This window comes from Bombus impatiens, unplaced genomic scaffold, assembly GCF_000188095.3.
Source record: "Bombus impatiens unplaced genomic scaffold, BIMP_2.2 scf_0219, whole genome shotgun sequence".
NCBI lineage: Eukaryota > Metazoa > Arthropoda > Insecta > Hymenoptera > Apidae > Bombus > Bombus impatiens.
The window spans coordinates 499,403-517,069 of NT_176638.1; the positions used below are offsets into that span (position 1 = coordinate 499,403).

Genomic DNA, 17,667 nt, shown 5'->3' on the forward strand with positions numbered 1-17,667 from the left:
ATAACAATTCTCTTAAAAATGTTTCATTTTTCCTACTTGTTAAAGTTGTCCCGCCAAAACTTTTAAATCCTGCCACGCTACCAGCAAGTAGTGACGGTCTCTAGCGGAGTTTGTTAAAATGAGATTGTTGTACGTTCGTTGCCAGTAGTTCTACCGCAAGTAGCCGGCGAAGACATTTAGTGTTATATATTGTGCGTTGTTCCGTTACTAAATAATTAGCTCTATCTTTTTGTAATAATTGTCTCTGTCAACGAAAATGTCTTCCAAACCTCCATTTAAAGTTGGTAGGTCATAGCTATTAATTTCGGAGTTACATTAGTCAGACACGTGGTTGCTATTTGAGAAAAAGATTTGTAACCTTCTTCTATAATATTTAAAACATATCGCTTCATAATCCGCACATCTACACATAGTAGTCGAACCAGAAAAAAAATATTAAAGTAATGTAAAAGAAAAATATATTCAGATATAAGTCCCAATTGAAAGTTGTTAAATGATGCAATAGTATGTGGAGATTAATCGATTAAGCACCTTCTGAATTAAGTTTCATAAATTGTGTCATAATTTGTCAATATGATAAATTTCGTTCTTTATACGTAAAAATAATGATAAAATAAAACATAAAAAAAGATAGTTGTCTTTATTCCATTTTTCATTGAAACAGAGCAATGAAATATTTTTAAATATATCATAAAACGAAGTTGATTTCAAAATTTTTGAATTGAGCTCAATGATTCATTTATGAACAGTGATCTAAAATTTATAAAATCGATTTCTAACTTTTTTATTTGTAGCCGATTTGTCGTTGGCGGAATGGGGACGGAAAGAAATTACTTTGGCAGAAAATGAAATGCCTGGCCTCATGGCCATCAGGAAGAAATATGGTTCAGAAAAAGTTTTAAAAGGTGCACGAATTGCCGGTTGTTTACATATGACTGTGCAAACTGCGGTTCTCATTGAAACTCTGGTTGAACTCGGAGCTGAGGTAAGTTGATACCTTTCTACATCCCGGTCGTTTTCGTTTGATGTTCAAAATTCGGTTAAATCGTTGCTATTGTTTTCTTTGCCTGAACACTTACATGCTAAGGTTTAATTCGATAGTCACAAACTCATCAGTACGATACTTTCTTTAAATTATTGATGAAACGATAATATCCCAGAAAATATTATTCAATATAAATTTTTATACACAAAATTAAAAATAAAAAATTTTTTGTTAGTTTAATATATTTATATTTGTACTATTAAAAGCAAATTAAAGATACATCCAATTATAAAATTCATAAAAATCTATTTTGTAAAAAATATAATTATTACAAAATAATTCAAATGAAAAATCATAAAAATAGAAAAATATAGAACGAAGCATAAGAGAGGAGAATGAAGAAACTAGTACGCGTTTATACGTATGCAGATCGATTTCATCGATCATGATCTTGCGTGTTTCGCAAGATTTACTAACAATTGTATCAGACATCGGGAAACTTTTGAACCATCCTCAAAGATCAGGATCAGGTAAGACGGTTATCTTCGGTCCTTATTATGAAACATTTATATTTATTCAAAATACTTAACAATACACTTTTACATTTATTCAAAGCTGTGAAAGATAAATATCATAAACTTTTACGATGCAATGAAAACATCATATCTGTGAATGTAATATCATCCCATTGTAAGAAGTTTTCGATTAATCAGCGGTTAGTAATCGGTATCTTCTTATCATTACCATAACTCATTCAAAATTAAAAAAAATATTAATATATAATTATATATATAATATATATAAAATTAAAAAAAATATAATTAAATATATATATATTACAATACTTAGGAACATTCTGTTCTAATCTCCGACACAATAAAATTACTTGCAAATAGAAAATCTGCAAATATTAATTATGACTTCAACAAAATGGCAAACGTAGAAATATCAGAAGATTATAAAAAAAATAATATCATTTTATATAATAATATAAAACGTAGTGGTTATCTCTGCATACTGTATGGATGCATTGACTCTGCATCAAAAACTTTTCGTACAACCCTGTGCAATGTTTCATATCCTGCTTTACGAATGAAACATGTTACCTTTAGATTTGATTTCATAGACAATTTTACTCTACAAACCAAGAAAGATGTTAATGACTCGTTATTGTCGTTATATCGATAGGTTCAATGGTCCTCGTGTAATATATTCAGCACTCAAGACCATGCAGCAGCAGCCATCGCAAAAACGGGGATTCCCGTGTATGCTTGGAAAGGTGAAACTGATGAAGAATATCTCTGGTGCATAGAACAGACCCTCGTATTTAAGGATGGAAAACCATTAAATCTGATCCTCGACGATGGCGGTGATCTGACCAACTTAGTGCACACCAAATTCCCGGAATATTTAAAAGAGTGCCGAGGCCTTTCCGAGGAAACCACAACCGGGGTTCACAATCTGTATCGCATGATGAAAGAAGGCATTCTGAAAGTTCCTGCCATAAATGTAAACGATTCAGTAACGAAGGTTCGTCACATTGTGTTTGAGAAACAAAAAAAATATTCTTGTCCTAAAGAGAAAAAAACTGTTAGATTACTGCTAAGTAAAGTACTTATCATAAGTAAAAAATATATAAAAAGTCTCCACAGCAATCTTGTAAATTATTTTATGATCGTCCACTTGTCTCATCTTTCTGTTACTCTCCTAATAATTAAATTTTAAGTCCCATGTAAAATAATTTTCTTCTGTTGAATAGAGTAAATTCGACAATCTTTATGGGTGTAGAGAATCATTAATCGATGGTATCAAACGAGCAACAGATATCATGATTGCTGGAAAGGTCTGTGTGGTTGCTGGATATGGAGACGTCGGAAAAGGTTGCGCACAAAGTCTCAGAGCACTTGGAGGACGTGTGATAATCACGGAAATCGATCCCATTAATGCGTTACAAGCTGCCATGGAAGGATACGAGGTGATTGCTGAAACATTAAATCAAAGATCATATACTCGAAGTGTATTGAAACCTATACTGATCAAAAATTGCAATCGAAGTAAAATTGGTGAATTTCTAAATTACTCTCCAGGTAACGACAATGGAAGAAGTCTCAACCAAAGGACAGATTTATGTTACTACCACCGGTTGCAAAGACATCATAATGGGCGACCATTTTATAAATATGCCAGAGGATGCTATAGTCTGTAATATTGGTCACTTCGATTGCGAGATTGACGTTGCATGGCTTGAGAAAAACGCTGTTGAAAAAGTCAACATTAAACCACAAGTAGACAGATATCAACTAAAGAACGGCAGGTGAATTAATAGTTCAATTTTGAAAAAAATATTTCTATATCGGAAAATCAAACATTAAATCGTGTAAAATTATTTGAGCAGAAAGTTAAACACATATTTTAGATATGTTCTAATTAAGTTTATACAATGTAAACTTGAATAGATTTTTGACCGGTTCCACGATACTTTCGATTCAAATTCCGATTCTTCCTTTTCAGACATATTATCCTTCTTGCGCAAGGTCGGTTGGTTAATCTTGGATGCGCCACAGGACATTCCAGTTTCGTGATGAGCAATTCGTTCACAAATCAGGTATTGGCACAAATAGAGTTGTGGACCAAATCTGAGTCCTATCCGGTCGGAGTTCACATGTTGCCGAAAAAATTGGACGAAGAAGTCGCCGCGTTGCATTTAAATCACCTTGGAGTAAAGTTGACCAGATTGACAGAGGAACAAGCGAAATATCTTGGTGTACCTAAAGAAGGACCTTACAAAGCTGACTATTATCGATACTAGTTATTATTTAAATTCAGAGGCTCTCATGTACTTTTTTTGGACCATATGACGGATAAAACTGGATTGTCAACCATTGATCTTTATAGTTGTTCATTTATTAATTTTAGTCTCAATATCGAGTGTTTTGTTATCTAGAAAAGTTATAACGAAAAATCACCAAAACAGGATTGTGTGTTTTGTATTATATTGTTATAATCTGTGAACTTTATTGGGGATAATTATCGCTTTTAAATAAAAATATCTTGTTCAACAAGTATAAATGGCAGAGAAAAAGATTTCCCCGCCTCCATTAGAAGTTAGTTCTTTGACAAAGGTAACGATATCTGATATAAAATATTAAAATGTTATCTAAAATATGGGACAATTTATATTGCCAGTTAGCGAGATGGTCGTGCTTAATTTCTGGCGTGATTTATAGTTTCCTTAAACGAAGAAAATATGCCGCGTTGGAAAAAGTGCTACGAGAAAAAGAAGCAGAAAAATTTGCTAGAGAAATCTTTCTTGCTCGTGAAAAGATTCGTCTAAATACTGGTATACTTTAATGTTTCTCAGTGCATCTATGAATATATTTTGTGAACATTATATTTTTTTACAGCTGAGATAAAAGAATTAGAACAAATATTTCTTGAAATGAGTTCATCTAATGAAGAAATTAATTTAGTGAACAATAACAATAGAGATGCATAAAAATTGCAAAAGATCTTAAAAAAACATATTTATTATCTTCTCGTAACATTTCTATATATCTTCACGATTATGTACAATTCCTTCCTATCTTTTACTTATAACTTTAAGAGGGCAGAACTTTCCTGCAAACAATAACATCCACAGCCTGTGGGGCACAATGTTTGGTTAGTGAACCACGTTGCCAAATGTTGCGTGTGTCCCCCATGTCCACAAAATATACAGAAGTTGCTTGGACCTAAATATAAAAAAAAGAGATAATTATAAATTATTTTATTATACACTTTATAATTTAATAAAAACATTGCACTGCATTAAATTAACTTTACCTCTAACAGAGATATGACAAATTACACATTCCAATGCTAATCGTTTACAACTTATACATTGAGGTCCTCTGCTAACTTTACCACACAATTGACATTCACTCTGAAACTCGACGCCTTTGTGCGTGTCCAGCGGAGTTGTGCTTACATGCTTCAATACTTGTGCACGTGCATCTAATAACCGCCACCTATGTAGCACTTCAGCATATGCTTTTTTATAACCATCGTAGAGAGCAGTATATTTTTCATCGAGCAACCTGTATGATCAATGCTTTGGCTTAATTCCTAACAAAATTGAACAATTCTACATTAAAGTCCTTAAAATTACGTACCTAATATTTTTCACGGAATCCCCGAATGTGTCTTGAATTAATTTTAAATCGTCAAGCGAATCGGACCACGAGTTAGATCGATGTTGCTTTAAATTTTGAAAGTTCCATCCCTCTAATGTGGTATCGGCTAGATGAATCGTATGATATGGAGAACCACCAGGCTAAAAAAATGTATCGAATGATGTATAAAATTACGAGCCTATTTATAAACATTACGCGAACAATATGAAAACACAATATACACAAATGATATGTAGAAAAGGCATAATGTCTATGATCAGTTCTGCACAAAGATGTTTGTCTTCTGTGTGAAATTTCTAGGTATTATCACAACAAAACAGTACATCACATATAATTAATTACTACTAACATGTACGATTATTTTATGGGTATTAATATTAATCATAATGTAAAACAGTTATTAGATGCAAAGGTCAAGAAGTTTGGCATTTGAAATATTAAGCAGGGCCAAACCTGCATGCTTTGTGGCACCATGACACTTCCACTCCGATGCTGTAAGGCAGTAACAAATATCACCATGATAAAAGAACCCTAAGAACCAGTACATTTCAAACACGTACAAACTTAAAAAACTCCAAAAACCATGCCTTACCTTTAACCACCATTTTCCTGTAGAAAGCCTCTATAACAAAGATAACATAATATCAATCATTTGGTAATTTTTAAAAAATATATTAGAAAAGAAAAATACTGAAATAAAATACCAATGTATTACGTCGGTATAGCATGACTCATTTAAATTCCGGATTATTCCAATTTTGGAAATTTATTATGTTAGAGAGAAATTTATAATTATGACACATACAATACCGTCGTATCGTACGACATTCATACATTTAAATCATATTTAAACATGCATCGAAAAAAAGAAATGTGTGCTGAGTATGAAACATGTGATATACTGTAGATTGAGAAGTCAGCATTAAAACATGAATACAATAGATGATTATGTTCGAAGAGTATCCCCAAGTACTGAAATGTTCAGTATGTTTGTGAACAGAAGACAAAATATGATCAAGACATGTAATGTAGCAACTATCAATGATGCTATAAAAATTGTGCTTGTGCCAGGCCATGCTAAAACATTTTAATATCTACAAAAAATAAATACAACGTACTTACACTAACGTTAATGGACTTGCTACTTAGCCGTGTCTGAGCAACGTCCGGATTTTCCAAACGATAACTAAATGCACAACTCAGCATACCTGCCATTTGAATGTCTGATTGATTGGCATAATGCTGTATTCTAAAGTAGAGACGGATTGTTGTAAAATAATTTGTTTTTATTGTAAGTAGTAATCCATTACTTACAAGGAATGAATTAAATTTTGACCAAAAGGATGTAAAGGCCATGGAGCATCAATCTCAGGTGACTGACAAGAATTTTGTCCTATATTTGAAACTGGTTGTGATATTACAAGAGCGGCTAAACACCATGCCTGAACCAAATCAGGACGTTCCAATGATGCAGCTACATTTGCATTGTATTGACACATTGCTGGGATATCTGTGATATTGATACTAGATATAAAATAAAATTAAGAAATTATTTTCTGAAAATCGATGAATGTCTCTGAAAATTGTATCGCAATTATATATTGTACTCACACATATTTTTCTGCTAGTTCTTTGTTGACGAAAAACAATGAAGAAGCATCATATATCATTACCATAAAATGATAGTTTTTACAACATGATCTATGAGTCATTCTATTTGTATTATGCAATCCCCGATTCATTTTCTATTAATTTGAAATATTTAATGAGGTTCTTACAAGTATTTCATATTATGAACATTCTCACAAAAAATTTTATTATACATACTCGATCTTGAAAATAAAAAGAACTTATAGGAATATTATCATTTGACTGTACATAAGAATTTGGATACATATGCATAAAATGTTCTCCATTGCCTATTCCGTTTCCTAATGCAGAAAGTGCTCTGGGTGTTGTACACTCTGGTTTCATGGACGACCTTCTCGTATATGAAGCACGACCAAAACATACGAGTATACCTATATACAAATAGAGACAATGAATGAAGCTTCTATTATGTACAGTATTTTGTTACCATTTCTTATTACTTTTTTATACATACCCACGCAACAAAATTTAGCACCAGATGTTCTAGGAAAGGGTATGTAGGCATCTTGATAATTTGTATACATGTTAGAAGAGTTTAAGAAATTCGCATTGTCTTGAATGTCGTATCCTAAGTGACTACTTTCGTTCTCATCCTTTTTACATGTCTATAGAAATAAGAAAAACGTTAGATATTATAAAAGATGGACGTAATCTGAGAAATATATTTCTTTTACTTGCTCCAATGTTGTAATTAATTGTCTAAGACAAGGTTCTAAACATGATCTGTTTTTTTTAACGCGTTGCTGAGCAGTTTGCTTTAAAACTTTCAACAACTTTGCCAATGTTGTATTGTCGATCGTTGTTCCATGACAGAATTGGAATGTAGGTTGCGCACTATATGGATAGTTCACAGGGAAATTTACTTTTAATATCACATTGTAACTTTTATTGGATGCTGTTACAGTACAACTACGTTCCACAGCATCCATGGTATTGACCTGCAAAGATAAAAATATATACTATATGCATTTCTATTTTACGTTTATATGTATCACCTCTATGTTTGGTATGTTCATATTTATTAAAGAAAATTCTTGTTGCAAAGTTTTTGGTTGTGTAGGAGACGATATTTCTTTATTACTTTCAATATATGCATCTGTTTCAGAATTCAATATAGGTTCATCAACTTTTGTTGTTATACAATTCATTTCATGATCAGTTTGAGCGTCATTAAGTTGTAGCTGTTGAACGGATTGTAATGTTCCTATATTAATGGCAACTATATTAGTTGAATGAAAGAAGTGCATTATATTTATAAATAAGACTGAAACATACTTAAACTATTATCTTCAGGATACTGAGTATAAATAGATGAACCATCATCTATCCCATGTCCACATAACTAGAATAGAATTATATGTTATATTTTTTATAAATAAAAATTTTAACCTTTGCACATATATGTATAGAAGTACCCACTTTCTTTAAAAATGGATCAATTTTATATATCCTCAAACATTGATCCTTTGACCAAGTAATTAATTCAAAATCACTATTTTCTGCAAATCATAAATATATTTTATGATATTTTATTCCTTTTTATTTGAAAATTTGTATACATAATACATACCCAATTTTTGATGTCTCCATTGAAATTCAAGAACAACATCAGTATGTCCTACAAAAGTATAAATGGGAGCACTGAGGTCTGTTGTATTCCATAATAACAAACTATTCTCTCCTCGTCGTAACTGCGGTACTACTATTGTTACCAGTCCTTCACCAAATGGCTATGGATAACTTATTGTTAGTTTTTATAGATAGAAATAAATGTAGATTCTCGATATATCTATATCTCTACCGTGTATCTCGCTCTCCATACGGGTGAGTTTGTTGTTAAAATGCTCTCAGCTCTTCGTGGATTACTGATATCAAAAATTTTCACTGTACAATCTTGACTAGATGTTGCCAATTGATTTTGTTGAAATGGACACCAATCTAAACCATGTATCTAAAATAACTTTTATAAGTATGTCATTGAACTTTACTAAAGTGACATTATTAGATATTATTATAGTGAATAGAGCTATTATGAAATCAGGCTGTACTTTTGTTAGATGAGCAGCTATGTACTGCATAGGACTATTTCCTTTTCTTTGATCCCATATTTTAATATCTCCATCATGAGCTGTAGCCAACATGTTGGGAGAAAGAGTGTTCCATCTTACTTGAGAAGAACCAGCTATAACACATTCAATTATATGTCTCTTTAAATGTTTGCAAATTATTTCACAATGGGTTTTATAATCTCTATATTTACCAACTGCAGATAATGATAAACAAGGCTTCCTTTGATCTCTTATGTCCCAAATATGTATAAATGTATCAATGCTACAGGAAGCAATGATATCTGGTTCTTTGGGATGCCAGTTTAGGTCACTCACAACTCTTGTATGTGCTTTTAGACTATTTGTTGTTTGTAAGTCATAATTACCAGTTCCAGTAAGAGACAGTATTTCGATACGCGTATTGCTCTAAAATTTAAATACAATTAGGTATATCTACAATATTATTTACAACATATAGATTTAGTTTCTAACCGATACAGCGCATAGATGACAATTTATACTTGTGGGGTTCCATTCTGCAGAGCCAACTTCATATTTACTTTGTCTTTGAAATTTTTTTAATACGTCAGCACTCTCGTCAAGGTATTTTATCGCGAAACATCTGCGTCTAAAAATATATAATAGAAAAAGATCACAAAAAATTAGAAAACATAAAAGTTATAGGAAATTACATACTAAATATATATAAAAATAAAAACTTCATTTTTTGTTTACTTACCCGGCAAGTAATACATAATTACCCGTTGCATCCACGGCCATAGTATTAGCCTATATACATAAAACAAAAATAATTCTATAATAAAAAACAATTGTATATCATAGTATTTAAAATTGAAATACACGTTGTTTGTAATAATAACATATATTTTCATGTAATAAGATAAACTACCTGTAAATCACGGTGTTCCGTAACGACATAGTCGCTGCCCCAACGTTTTGACATTTTACCAATAAATTCGAATTCCTGTCAGCATTCTGCAAGGTTAGAAATAAACCGAATATACGCGGACTGGAATTGAATCGTACACAGTATACGCAATCGTACATACAATCAAAGCTAGTATATGATTCGTTGCATCGCGTCCTAACCCACACATCTTTATCGGTGGGTTTCGATTGGCTGAACAAAATTCATGTACATATCCCTGCTAAAAAACAAATGTGGGCAAGGGGTAAAGCGAGAGGAAGCAATGTAAAAAGAGTAAAAGAGAGGGAAAGAGAATTAGAGAAAGAGAGAAAAGTTCAAGACGCTTCGCTGTGCTATTTCTGTCACGTAGAACGCATATATTCGTTGCATATAGGTGTACTAATATCGGGACGCAAATAATTGATAAACGGTGCGAAACAGGAACAAAAAAGAGTAGAAGTTTGACGATCCTTGATTATTGCATCGGAATTATATCAAATCTACGGTGGTTTTGTTTGACAGTGACCGTGATAATTCAAGTGATAGTGACAACAATGTCCGTAATTATGGATTGTTTTCGTCAGTAGCGGATGTGTAAAAGTTTTCTTAGTCACTTTGTTTAGCTGACTTCTAATAAACGAGTCTGATTCCTTGTTTTCTCACAACTCTTGTGGCACATTCGCCAGCGACTTTCAGTTTAGCGCGAGTTTTCGACCCTAAAAAAAAAGAAAAAAAAAAGAAGAACGGCGTCTTTTGTTTCTCAAGGGTAGTCTCGCCGTCTTGTCTGTTCTATACGCCGTTTTCCCTCTCTTTAGCTTGCACGTCACTCGCACCAGCGACAAGAAAGCAACGCTGGTCATAGCTGAAGTTTAATCTGAGAACCGATTGCTGAAATCGGACTGCGTACAGACGGTAAATTCGTCTCGATATCTTTAATTAGAGATCTGTGATGTACAAGCTCGGCGTCGCGGGAAAAATCATTACGTCCACGATTAATTTCGTACACTCGAAGAGGAAAGGAATTTTCATATATATAAGAAAGATGTACAAAGACTCAATAAGTCTTCGATGTCCGAGAAGTTTTCTAAATTTTCGATTATATTGAACACCTTGACCGTCCGACTGAGAAACGAGGTCAAGTTTAGTCGAAAAACACATTAAAGGTCATCAGCTCCTATGTAATGGAGCATTAATGACAGGAGTGTTACACTAAGAGATGCACAAAGGATATTCAGTACAGAGAGGCTGTTCTTACACAACGTAAAAGAAAACTGCTGCTTGTCGACAAGATGAAATTGCTGGAAAGTACACGTTTCGAAGCTATAAACAGTGCCTTGTCCATCAAGACTGGAGACAGCAAAATAATAGGCAGGTAAGACAATTGGAAAGATATTTAGTGGAAATATACTATTCTTTAAAATAATATTAAACATTATCTCTCTTGTTCCACAGAATAGAGAGTTACTCCTGCAAAATGGCTGGAAATGATAAACAGTTGTATAAACGTTTCAATGCAGAGCAAGGTTTTACTCCACATGATCTTCAAGCTTTATCACCACCACAAACATCTTTAGGAACATCACCTGCTCAAGGGTACTTTAGGTATTAAAAATTGTAGATGAGAGATGTAATGAAATAATAAATTTAGAAATCTGAACATTATCCTTTTAAATAATAAAAATCATAAAAATCTACAATACCTTATAAAAGAATATCTGTTTATTTTTTGACAGCATCTGTTACCTGTAGAGTGATTTAACGCTTCTCCATATTTTTGCTCCAGCCGCAGTGTTTCTGGTGATGAAGATGGTCCACTATGTGATACAATCAGTAGAAAAACATTATTCTATTTGATTGCCACCTTGAATTCAGCTTTCCATCCAGATTATGATTTTTCTGATGCTAAGAGTCATGAATTCAGTAAAGAACCAAGCTTGCAATGGGTCATGAATGCTGTAGATAGTAATTTGAGTGCAACCGCGGTTGATCATTATCGTACTCTTCGAACGGCACTTTGGGCTGCCATTGATCATGAAATATCTTTAAATGAATGTGATATTTATAGGTAAATATCTAGAATTTCATGAAAAAAAAGTGTATACTAAATAAAGTTAAGAATACGATAATATTTTAGTTACAATCCAGATTTTGCATCTGATCCATTTGGAGAAGATGGCTGCTTGTGGTCTTTTAATTATTTCTTCTATAATAAGAAATTAAAACGCATTGTGTTTTTCCCATGCAGAGCAATAAAGTGAGTATAATCATTCTTCAGTTCAACTATTGTTTACTTATATTCTCTATCATTTTTTTAAATGTGTATTTACAGTCCTCTCTACGTGTTAGATTCTGGTGTTGGCAGTGATTTTGCCATGGATGAAGATGAAGACAGATACTAAATTCATAATACATGTTTACAAACTTCATCACTATCTTTATTTGTTCTGCCATACAGAGGCATGAATGAACATTAAATTTCACCTATTATAGTAGTGTTACGTTTAACTAACCGCTACTATCCCCACCAGTTCTTAGAACTAGTTCCCCGAAACATCTGACGTTACGCAATTAAAATAAATAAACGTGTCAGACATCCCTCTTGCATTCAACAGAGTACTTAGAATTTTCTAGAATTATACTTCTCTTGAAAACCGATTAGATATGATCCCGAGCCGCGGTTAATTAACGCGGCACTACTGTACGTAACTTATTATGTACAGTGATACATTTCAAGTGTTACAATTATTTCGTTTATTTTCACTTACAGTGATGTTTATTTTTAACAGAAAATTTAATTAATTTACTTTTCCGTTTCTTTTTTGTGTACGATATTAAAGCGTAATTGTAGTCAACAAAGAATCAAACAGAAGAACAATACTGTACGATCTTGAAATTATGTTGTTTTCCTTATAAATTTATAACTTTCATATATACGTTTACTATCCAAGATATTTTAAACATATAAATCTGCTATATAGTAATCGAATCTTGATAAATCTAAGAATTAGATTTTATTTTTATGTGAAATGTTCAAAATATCAAAATAGATCTTTATTATCAACAATTATTAAAAAAGAAATCTATATAACAAAGCAACAAACTTAGTGGATTCTAAATTATTGTTGTGCTATGTTGCTCTATTAGAGCCCCTTAGAATTATTATGATAGTAACAATAGGAAAATTAAAACAAATCTAATTTGATATTATAAAACGCGAGTATAAAATTATGAGAGCAACAATAGATTTAAAAGTGCAACGTTAACTTTTGAATCCTAGTCATTATATTTTTAAGTTACGAAATATTTGTTAGCTGTTTGTGCTCTTTGCTATGAAAATCAGTCATCTGATGCTTCTTAATGTCTTTGATAAGCTTTTCATATAAAATTGTTTATGTTTCGTATATTACTTTTGATAAATATACACGATTCTAATGTATGTATTGATATATAAATACTCAGTTTTGTGCACTATAAAGATTTCAATTCAATATTTTGAATTCATTCTAAATAAACTGATTAGATCGTGCAATATGTATAAACTTTACAATACTTAGTAGATTTTACTGTAACTTTTGTGTAGAGTGGAAAATTTAATTTTATGTCACTAAAATATATATATATGTATACATATATCTCGAGAATTTAAAAAATAACATTATACTGGAGTTACTAGTTTTTGATTCAAAACAGTGATTATCTGGTAATTTGTATAATGTATGTGTATAACCTTAGTTCCCTTAAGACTACATGTTTGTCTGTCAACATTTGAATAAACTTTATGAGCTGACACAATTCAGCCATGCATTGATATTTTCTTTACCTCTTGTGTTTAGTAGTATAAAGTCTTTATCACATACATGAAATAAATAAAGCAACAAGCACAAACATTATGCCTATTTTCATTGAGTAGTAACTGTAAACCTAACTTACCTAAATTATCAGGCAATTTAACTTATTTGTACATCATAACATCAGGAGATTGATACATGCACATATATGCATCGCATAACAGTCGTTTTGCATGTTCCGGTAGATGACGATCGTCTGTCAATTCAGTTAGGTAATTTCCACCTTCTTCGCTTAACCAATATGGAAAATCTGGACATGGAACCATTTCCGGTATATTGTAACCGTTCTGTTCCCCTAAAGAAATAAGAGAAAATTTATCAGTCAGCAATAAAGATACAGTATATGAGCTTATAAAACATAATTGAAATACCTTTCCTATCAGCCATAGAATCAAAAAAGCACCAAGGTGCTTCTGAACCAGAACCACATTTTACAAAACACACATAGTGGGAGGTTTCAATGCAAACTACAGCCGATAATTCTAAATATAATCGTGGGATCAGACAATGTTCTTGTAAAATAGCGAACTCCATTGGTACTATAAGCTTCTTTGGTTCATGATTTGTCCTTCGTTCATGTCGATGCACCTAAACAAATTTTTTAAAACTTCTGTATTAGAAGTTCAGTTTTTTCTACCTGCTTATTCATTTTACCTTTTCTAAACATTGCAAACAGAAAGCAATGCTTTCAAGTCCAACGCCACATTGTCCATAGCACTCTTTACATTCGTATTCCGCTAGCTTTCCACAAACGGTACATTGCCTTGGAGCTACAAGTGAAAAATTGGACATGATTGACAAACAATATTTTTATGTTACAGCATAATAATAATGCTTACAATCCTCGATTATATCCGTTACATCAAGTAATAATGTAGGTTGAATTTTCTGGTACATCTTGAATGACTTTCCAAACCGTGGCATTTGTATAATAAGACACGAAGGAACTTCTTTTAATCTTATATTACTCGTAAGAAAACTCTGTTCTAATAGTTGCTGAACAGTTGGAAGATTTAAGTGATCATCTTTTTCGACAAAAAGTTGGTAATGATACGCATCTTGACCAGAGCTTAATTTAAGAAACGGTTCAGCATTTAGAATTTGAGCAACCAGGGATGTTAAAAATTCCTCAGGATCTGAAAAATTTAAACAATTTTATTTATTAAAATATTATTCATCTATGATCAAATACCTTTTTCTTCACTAGTGAGCCCGGACACAGACGATAATTTTTCAAGTAAAGTCCGGAGCTTCATCACTCGATCTGCCCTTACAAACATATTTTTCCTAAGTGGATTTACAATTTCTTCGCGTAGTACCCTTTGTACTTCTTCGTACTGTGGACAATCTTTTTCATTTGGTGGTCTAAAAAGCAATATATTATGTATGACATCATTTTAATTTGAAAAAATGAAAATGGAATCAGATTCGATACCTAAATAAAAGATTATCAAAAACGCTAGTAAATGTGAACATGCTGAAAAGAGTAGCATCCAAGTAGCACGAATTGTGATGACCTTGAATTCCTCGATATTTTCCACAAATACTTTCCAAATTTCCTTTTACGGAAATAGGTCGTACCATACCAACAATAACAGAGCTTTCCATATTTCCGAAATTATCCGTACTTATCGATGTTGTTGGATCATCAATTTTTGCCTATATAAATATATTTCGTTACACTACTGCAAAAAGAATATACAAAGTGGTAATACTTACTATGGTATCATATCGTGAACATTGGTCAAGATCCGTGAAAACAGCTCTGTGAGGTCGACAATGGAAATATCTTACATCTTTATATGTTCCGTCAGTACCAGATGGGTGATTATCATCCTAAAAATAAAACAATTATATTTTCTTTTTAATTTTTTTGAAAGTTCCTTTTTATTGTTAGTTTTTATGTTATATGTACCAATTCTACAGCTGCCATCAATTTACCAGGAGTAATACCAGGGGGAGTTCCGATCCAACGAATAATTCCATAGTGTACATCAGAATCCAACAGTACTTTCACATTTGAACCCACAATTAAATCTAAATTTTCTGTTCGTCCACATTTTTTATTTTCATTCTTTTCAGGTGTATTACCTGTTATAATAATAAAAATATATACTCATGTATTGAAATCAAAATAAAAACATTAGCATTAATAGCATTTCATAGAAAAGCTCAATTGTACTGAAATTGTGTATTGAAATTAAGGAAAAAAAGAGATGGAATGTAATTTAACATGCTAAATAAATATGAAATATGGAACGCTAGTGAAGTGAAGAATGTCTACTATTCCTTACTACAACCCAATGAACTTGAACGTCCAAGTGTCCCTTCAATATCACTATACACATTTGATTCAATATCACTACTCCATTTATGTTCTAATACAAAGAGGGGGATATTTTGCAAAGCAGCAGCCATTTTATAATAAAATTATGAGAAGTTTACAACACTAAAAAGCTTGCCGATAGTACAGAGTGAGACTAAGATTCTGGTTATTTTTAACCATCTGAGTTATTTTTAACTCCCTCTACTACATGTGGTAGGTAAAGGCAAGTATACCATGCAGAATTTTTAGAAAAGTTAGCAAACTATTCTACTAAGCAATAAACTGAGAAAACTTAAAATTTATTTTTATATTTTTGTAATTACCATGGGTGGTGGTGTTCTTAGTTACACTGCTGTCATTTTCATGTGTTGTTGATTTTATTGATTGATGATATTCTTTTGACAGAGATCTTTGGTTTCTATTATTATTTTTATTATCATCATATAGAGTGAATCTTTCTAATAAGACAGGTGGTATTGTATCCAATACAGATTTTTTCTTATCATTTGTATAATTATTGCCTGTTTCAATCTTTATACAAGAATCTGAAATAAAATATTCAATTAATGAATTAAAATTCTACAAAAATTGAAAGATATAGAATATTTATCTTTGTACTTTTATCTGGTTTTGCAAGACCTGTAGGACCTCCAGGTTTTATTGGGAAAATATTACTTAGTGTAGCAAATCTTCCTTCAGAGTGAGTAGAAACAAAATATTCGTTGCTTACTAAAGCAGTCTTAGATAGTTGGTCGCCATCCTACAAATATATTGTCATATAGGTATATTCATATTCATTTAGTAAAAAATATTAAGGGTATAAACGACAATACACAAAATATTTCATGGAATTACCAACAAATCAAGGCCAAAATAATATCCTTGCCCAAGCTGTGGCACAGGTCCAATATACTTAATAATAGCCAAAAATTTGGTACATCCCGAGGGATCAGCACAATACCAAACAGTATCATTTATTTCTAGGTTCATAAGTTCTTCACATAAGTGTTTGTAATTTGCCAAGCGAACCCTCTCTTGAGGGACTGACACAGCAGGTAGAAATTTCCATACTTCTGGTGTAACAGAAATCAGATCAAATTTGTGGCATCGCCATTCAGTGCCACGCCAAATTTCGGACCCTGCCGTATCAATCACGCGTACTTTGAGTGCGCTATCTCCTAAATCTTCGACAGCTTCGACCAGCATGCCGAGACGTAATGTATTGACATTTTTGTCACATTCACTGGACATACGCATGAGAATGGTATTTTGCTTGGCGACAAAATACTGTGAGATCTGTCGGTCTTCTTTATTACTGGAATTCCGCTTTTCCATGATTAATCGTAGACGATCATCATAATAAAATAATTTATTAACCACATGTGCGGAACACGCGGATAAAGAGAAACGTTTATCTCTGTCACTGTACAATTTTTGTTTTATATCAAATTAGACAAATATAGAAGGAAATGTAGAGAAATAGAAACTCTACATCCATGTTACTTAGTGTATTATTAAGATTTGAGAGTATCCAGTAAAATTATTTAAAGAAATATTGTTTAGAGTATGAACGAATACCTACGAATGACAATCAAATTCAAGCAGAAGAATGTACTTTGACTGTCAATCTATGTAGGGTATTTAATAGTGAGAAGATGGGTTGCATTGTTGGTAATCACTAGTCGGAAATTTTAAGCTGTGTTCTCATTC

The 17,667-nt window shown here is 32.2% G+C and overlaps 4 protein-coding genes across 11 annotated transcripts; 2 read left to right on the forward strand and 2 right to left on the reverse strand.

The window, feature by feature from the left end:
* The first annotated feature begins 108 nt into the window (after window positions 1–108).
* Window positions 109–3,933, forward strand: LOC100747244 (adenosylhomocysteinase). Its single transcript, XM_012383820.3, has 6 exons — window positions 109–284; window positions 795–985; window positions 2,174–2,515; window positions 2,745–2,960; window positions 3,073–3,299; window positions 3,497–3,933. The coding sequence occupies exons 1-6, from the start codon at window positions 257–259 to the stop codon at window positions 3,792–3,794; spliced, it is 1,302 nt and encodes a 433-aa protein (XP_012239243.1). The 5' UTR covers window positions 109–256; the 3' UTR covers window positions 3,795–3,933.
* A 561-nt stretch (window positions 3,934–4,494) lies between these two features.
* On the reverse strand, window positions 4,495–10,066 carry LOC100747127 (GATOR complex protein WDR59). Of its 7 annotated transcripts, XM_012383802.3 has the most exons (22): window positions 9,926–10,066; window positions 9,766–9,851; window positions 9,595–9,644; window positions 9,348–9,483; window positions 9,068–9,281; window positions 8,856–8,989; window positions 8,609–8,758; window positions 8,378–8,537; window positions 8,227–8,306; window positions 8,083–8,149; window positions 7,803–8,011; window positions 7,482–7,745; window positions 7,262–7,412; window positions 6,985–7,178; window positions 6,769–6,902; window positions 6,472–6,681; window positions 6,280–6,406; window positions 5,750–5,779; window positions 5,611–5,649; window positions 5,137–5,297; window positions 4,808–5,061; window positions 4,495–4,716 (listed from the first exon to the last, which is right to left on the reverse strand). In XM_012383802.3, the coding sequence occupies exons 2-22, from the start codon at window positions 9,817–9,819 to the stop codon at window positions 4,577–4,579; spliced, it is 2,958 nt and encodes a 985-aa protein (XP_012239225.1). In that variant the 5' UTR covers window positions 9,820–9,851; window positions 9,926–10,066; the 3' UTR covers window positions 4,495–4,576. The 7 variants fall into 7 exon arrangements, 6 of the variants coding, with proteins under 6 accessions (XP_012239225.1, XP_012239224.1, XP_024222304.1 ...); XM_012383801.3 differs by lacking the exon at window positions 9,926–10,066 and having other exon boundaries at window positions 9,766–9,905; XM_024366536.2 differs by lacking the exon at window positions 9,926–10,066 and having other exon boundaries at window positions 9,377–9,483.
* A 74-nt stretch (window positions 10,067–10,140) lies between these two features.
* On the forward strand, window positions 10,141–13,579 carry LOC100747364 (repressor of RNA polymerase III transcription MAF1 homolog). 2 transcript variants are annotated; one of them, XM_033319966.1, is made up of 5 exons: window positions 10,141–11,155; window positions 11,236–11,376; window positions 11,567–11,848; window positions 11,918–12,037; window positions 12,113–13,579. In XM_033319966.1, the coding sequence occupies exons 1-5, from the start codon at window positions 11,073–11,075 to the stop codon at window positions 12,180–12,182; spliced, it is 696 nt and encodes a 231-aa protein (XP_033175857.1). In that variant the 5' UTR covers window positions 10,141–11,072; the 3' UTR covers window positions 12,183–13,579. The 2 variants fall into 2 exon arrangements, with proteins under 2 accessions (XP_033175857.1, XP_003488216.1); XM_003488168.4 differs by having other exon boundaries at window positions 10,153–11,155; window positions 11,236–11,385.
* On the reverse strand, window positions 12,615–17,292 carry LOC100747485 (ubiquitin carboxyl-terminal hydrolase CYLD). Its single transcript, XM_003488169.4, has 11 exons — window positions 16,813–17,292; window positions 16,576–16,717; window positions 16,281–16,502; window positions 15,547–15,722; window positions 15,351–15,467; window positions 15,067–15,290; window positions 14,824–14,996; window positions 14,471–14,767; window positions 14,286–14,401; window positions 14,003–14,219; window positions 12,615–13,926 (listed from the first exon to the last, which is right to left on the reverse strand). Exons 1-11 carry the CDS (start codon window positions 17,290–17,292, stop codon window positions 13,736–13,738), a joined length of 2,355 nt encoding a protein of 784 aa, XP_003488217.1. The 3' UTR covers window positions 12,615–13,735.
* Window positions 17,293–17,667: the final 375 nt, after the last annotated feature.

Bases quoted from the DNA above. Each gene is read 5' to 3' on its own strand.
- LOC100747244 (XM_012383820.3), top strand. From the start codon at position 257: ATGTCTTCCAAACCTCCATTTAAAGTTG. The intron at 285-794 runs GTAGGTCATAGC...TTTTATTTGTAG, and splicing joins CAAACCTCCATTTAAAGTTG to CCGATTTGTCGTTGGCGGAA. The intron at 2,961-3,072 runs GTGATTGCTGAA...ATTACTCTCCAG, and splicing joins CTGCCATGGAAGGATACGAG to GTAACGACAATGGAAGAAGT.
- LOC100747127 (XM_012383802.3), bottom strand. From the start codon at position 9,819: ATGTCAAAACGTTGGGGCAGCGACTATGTCGTTACGGAACACCGTGAT. The intron at 9,645-9,765 runs GTAGTTTATCTT...TTATGTATATAG, and splicing joins CGGAACACCGTGATTTACAG to GCTAATACTATGGCCGTGGA. The intron at 6,682-6,768 runs GTGAGTACAATA...TTTTATATCTAG, and splicing joins GAACTAGCAGAAAAATATGT to TATCAATATCACAGATATCC.
- LOC100747364 (XM_003488168.4), top strand. From the start codon at position 11,073: ATGAAATTGCTGGAAAGTACACGTTTCGAAGCTATAAACAGTGCCTTG. The intron at 11,849-11,917 runs GTAAATATCTAG...ATAATATTTTAG, and splicing joins AATGAATGTGATATTTATAG to TTACAATCCAGATTTTGCAT. The intron at 12,038-12,112 runs GTGAGTATAATC...GTGTATTTACAG, and splicing joins TTCCCATGCAGAGCAATAAA to TCCTCTCTACGTGTTAGATT.
- LOC100747485 (XM_003488169.4), bottom strand. From the start codon at position 17,292: ATGGAAAAGCGGAATTCCAGTAATAAAGAAGACCGACAGATCTCACAG. The intron at 15,291-15,350 runs GTAAGTATTACC...ATATTTATATAG, and splicing joins GTTCACGATATGATACCATA to GCAAAAATTGATGATCCAAC. The intron at 14,402-14,470 runs GTAAGCATTATT...TTTCACTTGTAG, and splicing joins AACGGATATAATCGAGGATT to CTCCAAGGCAATGTACCGTT.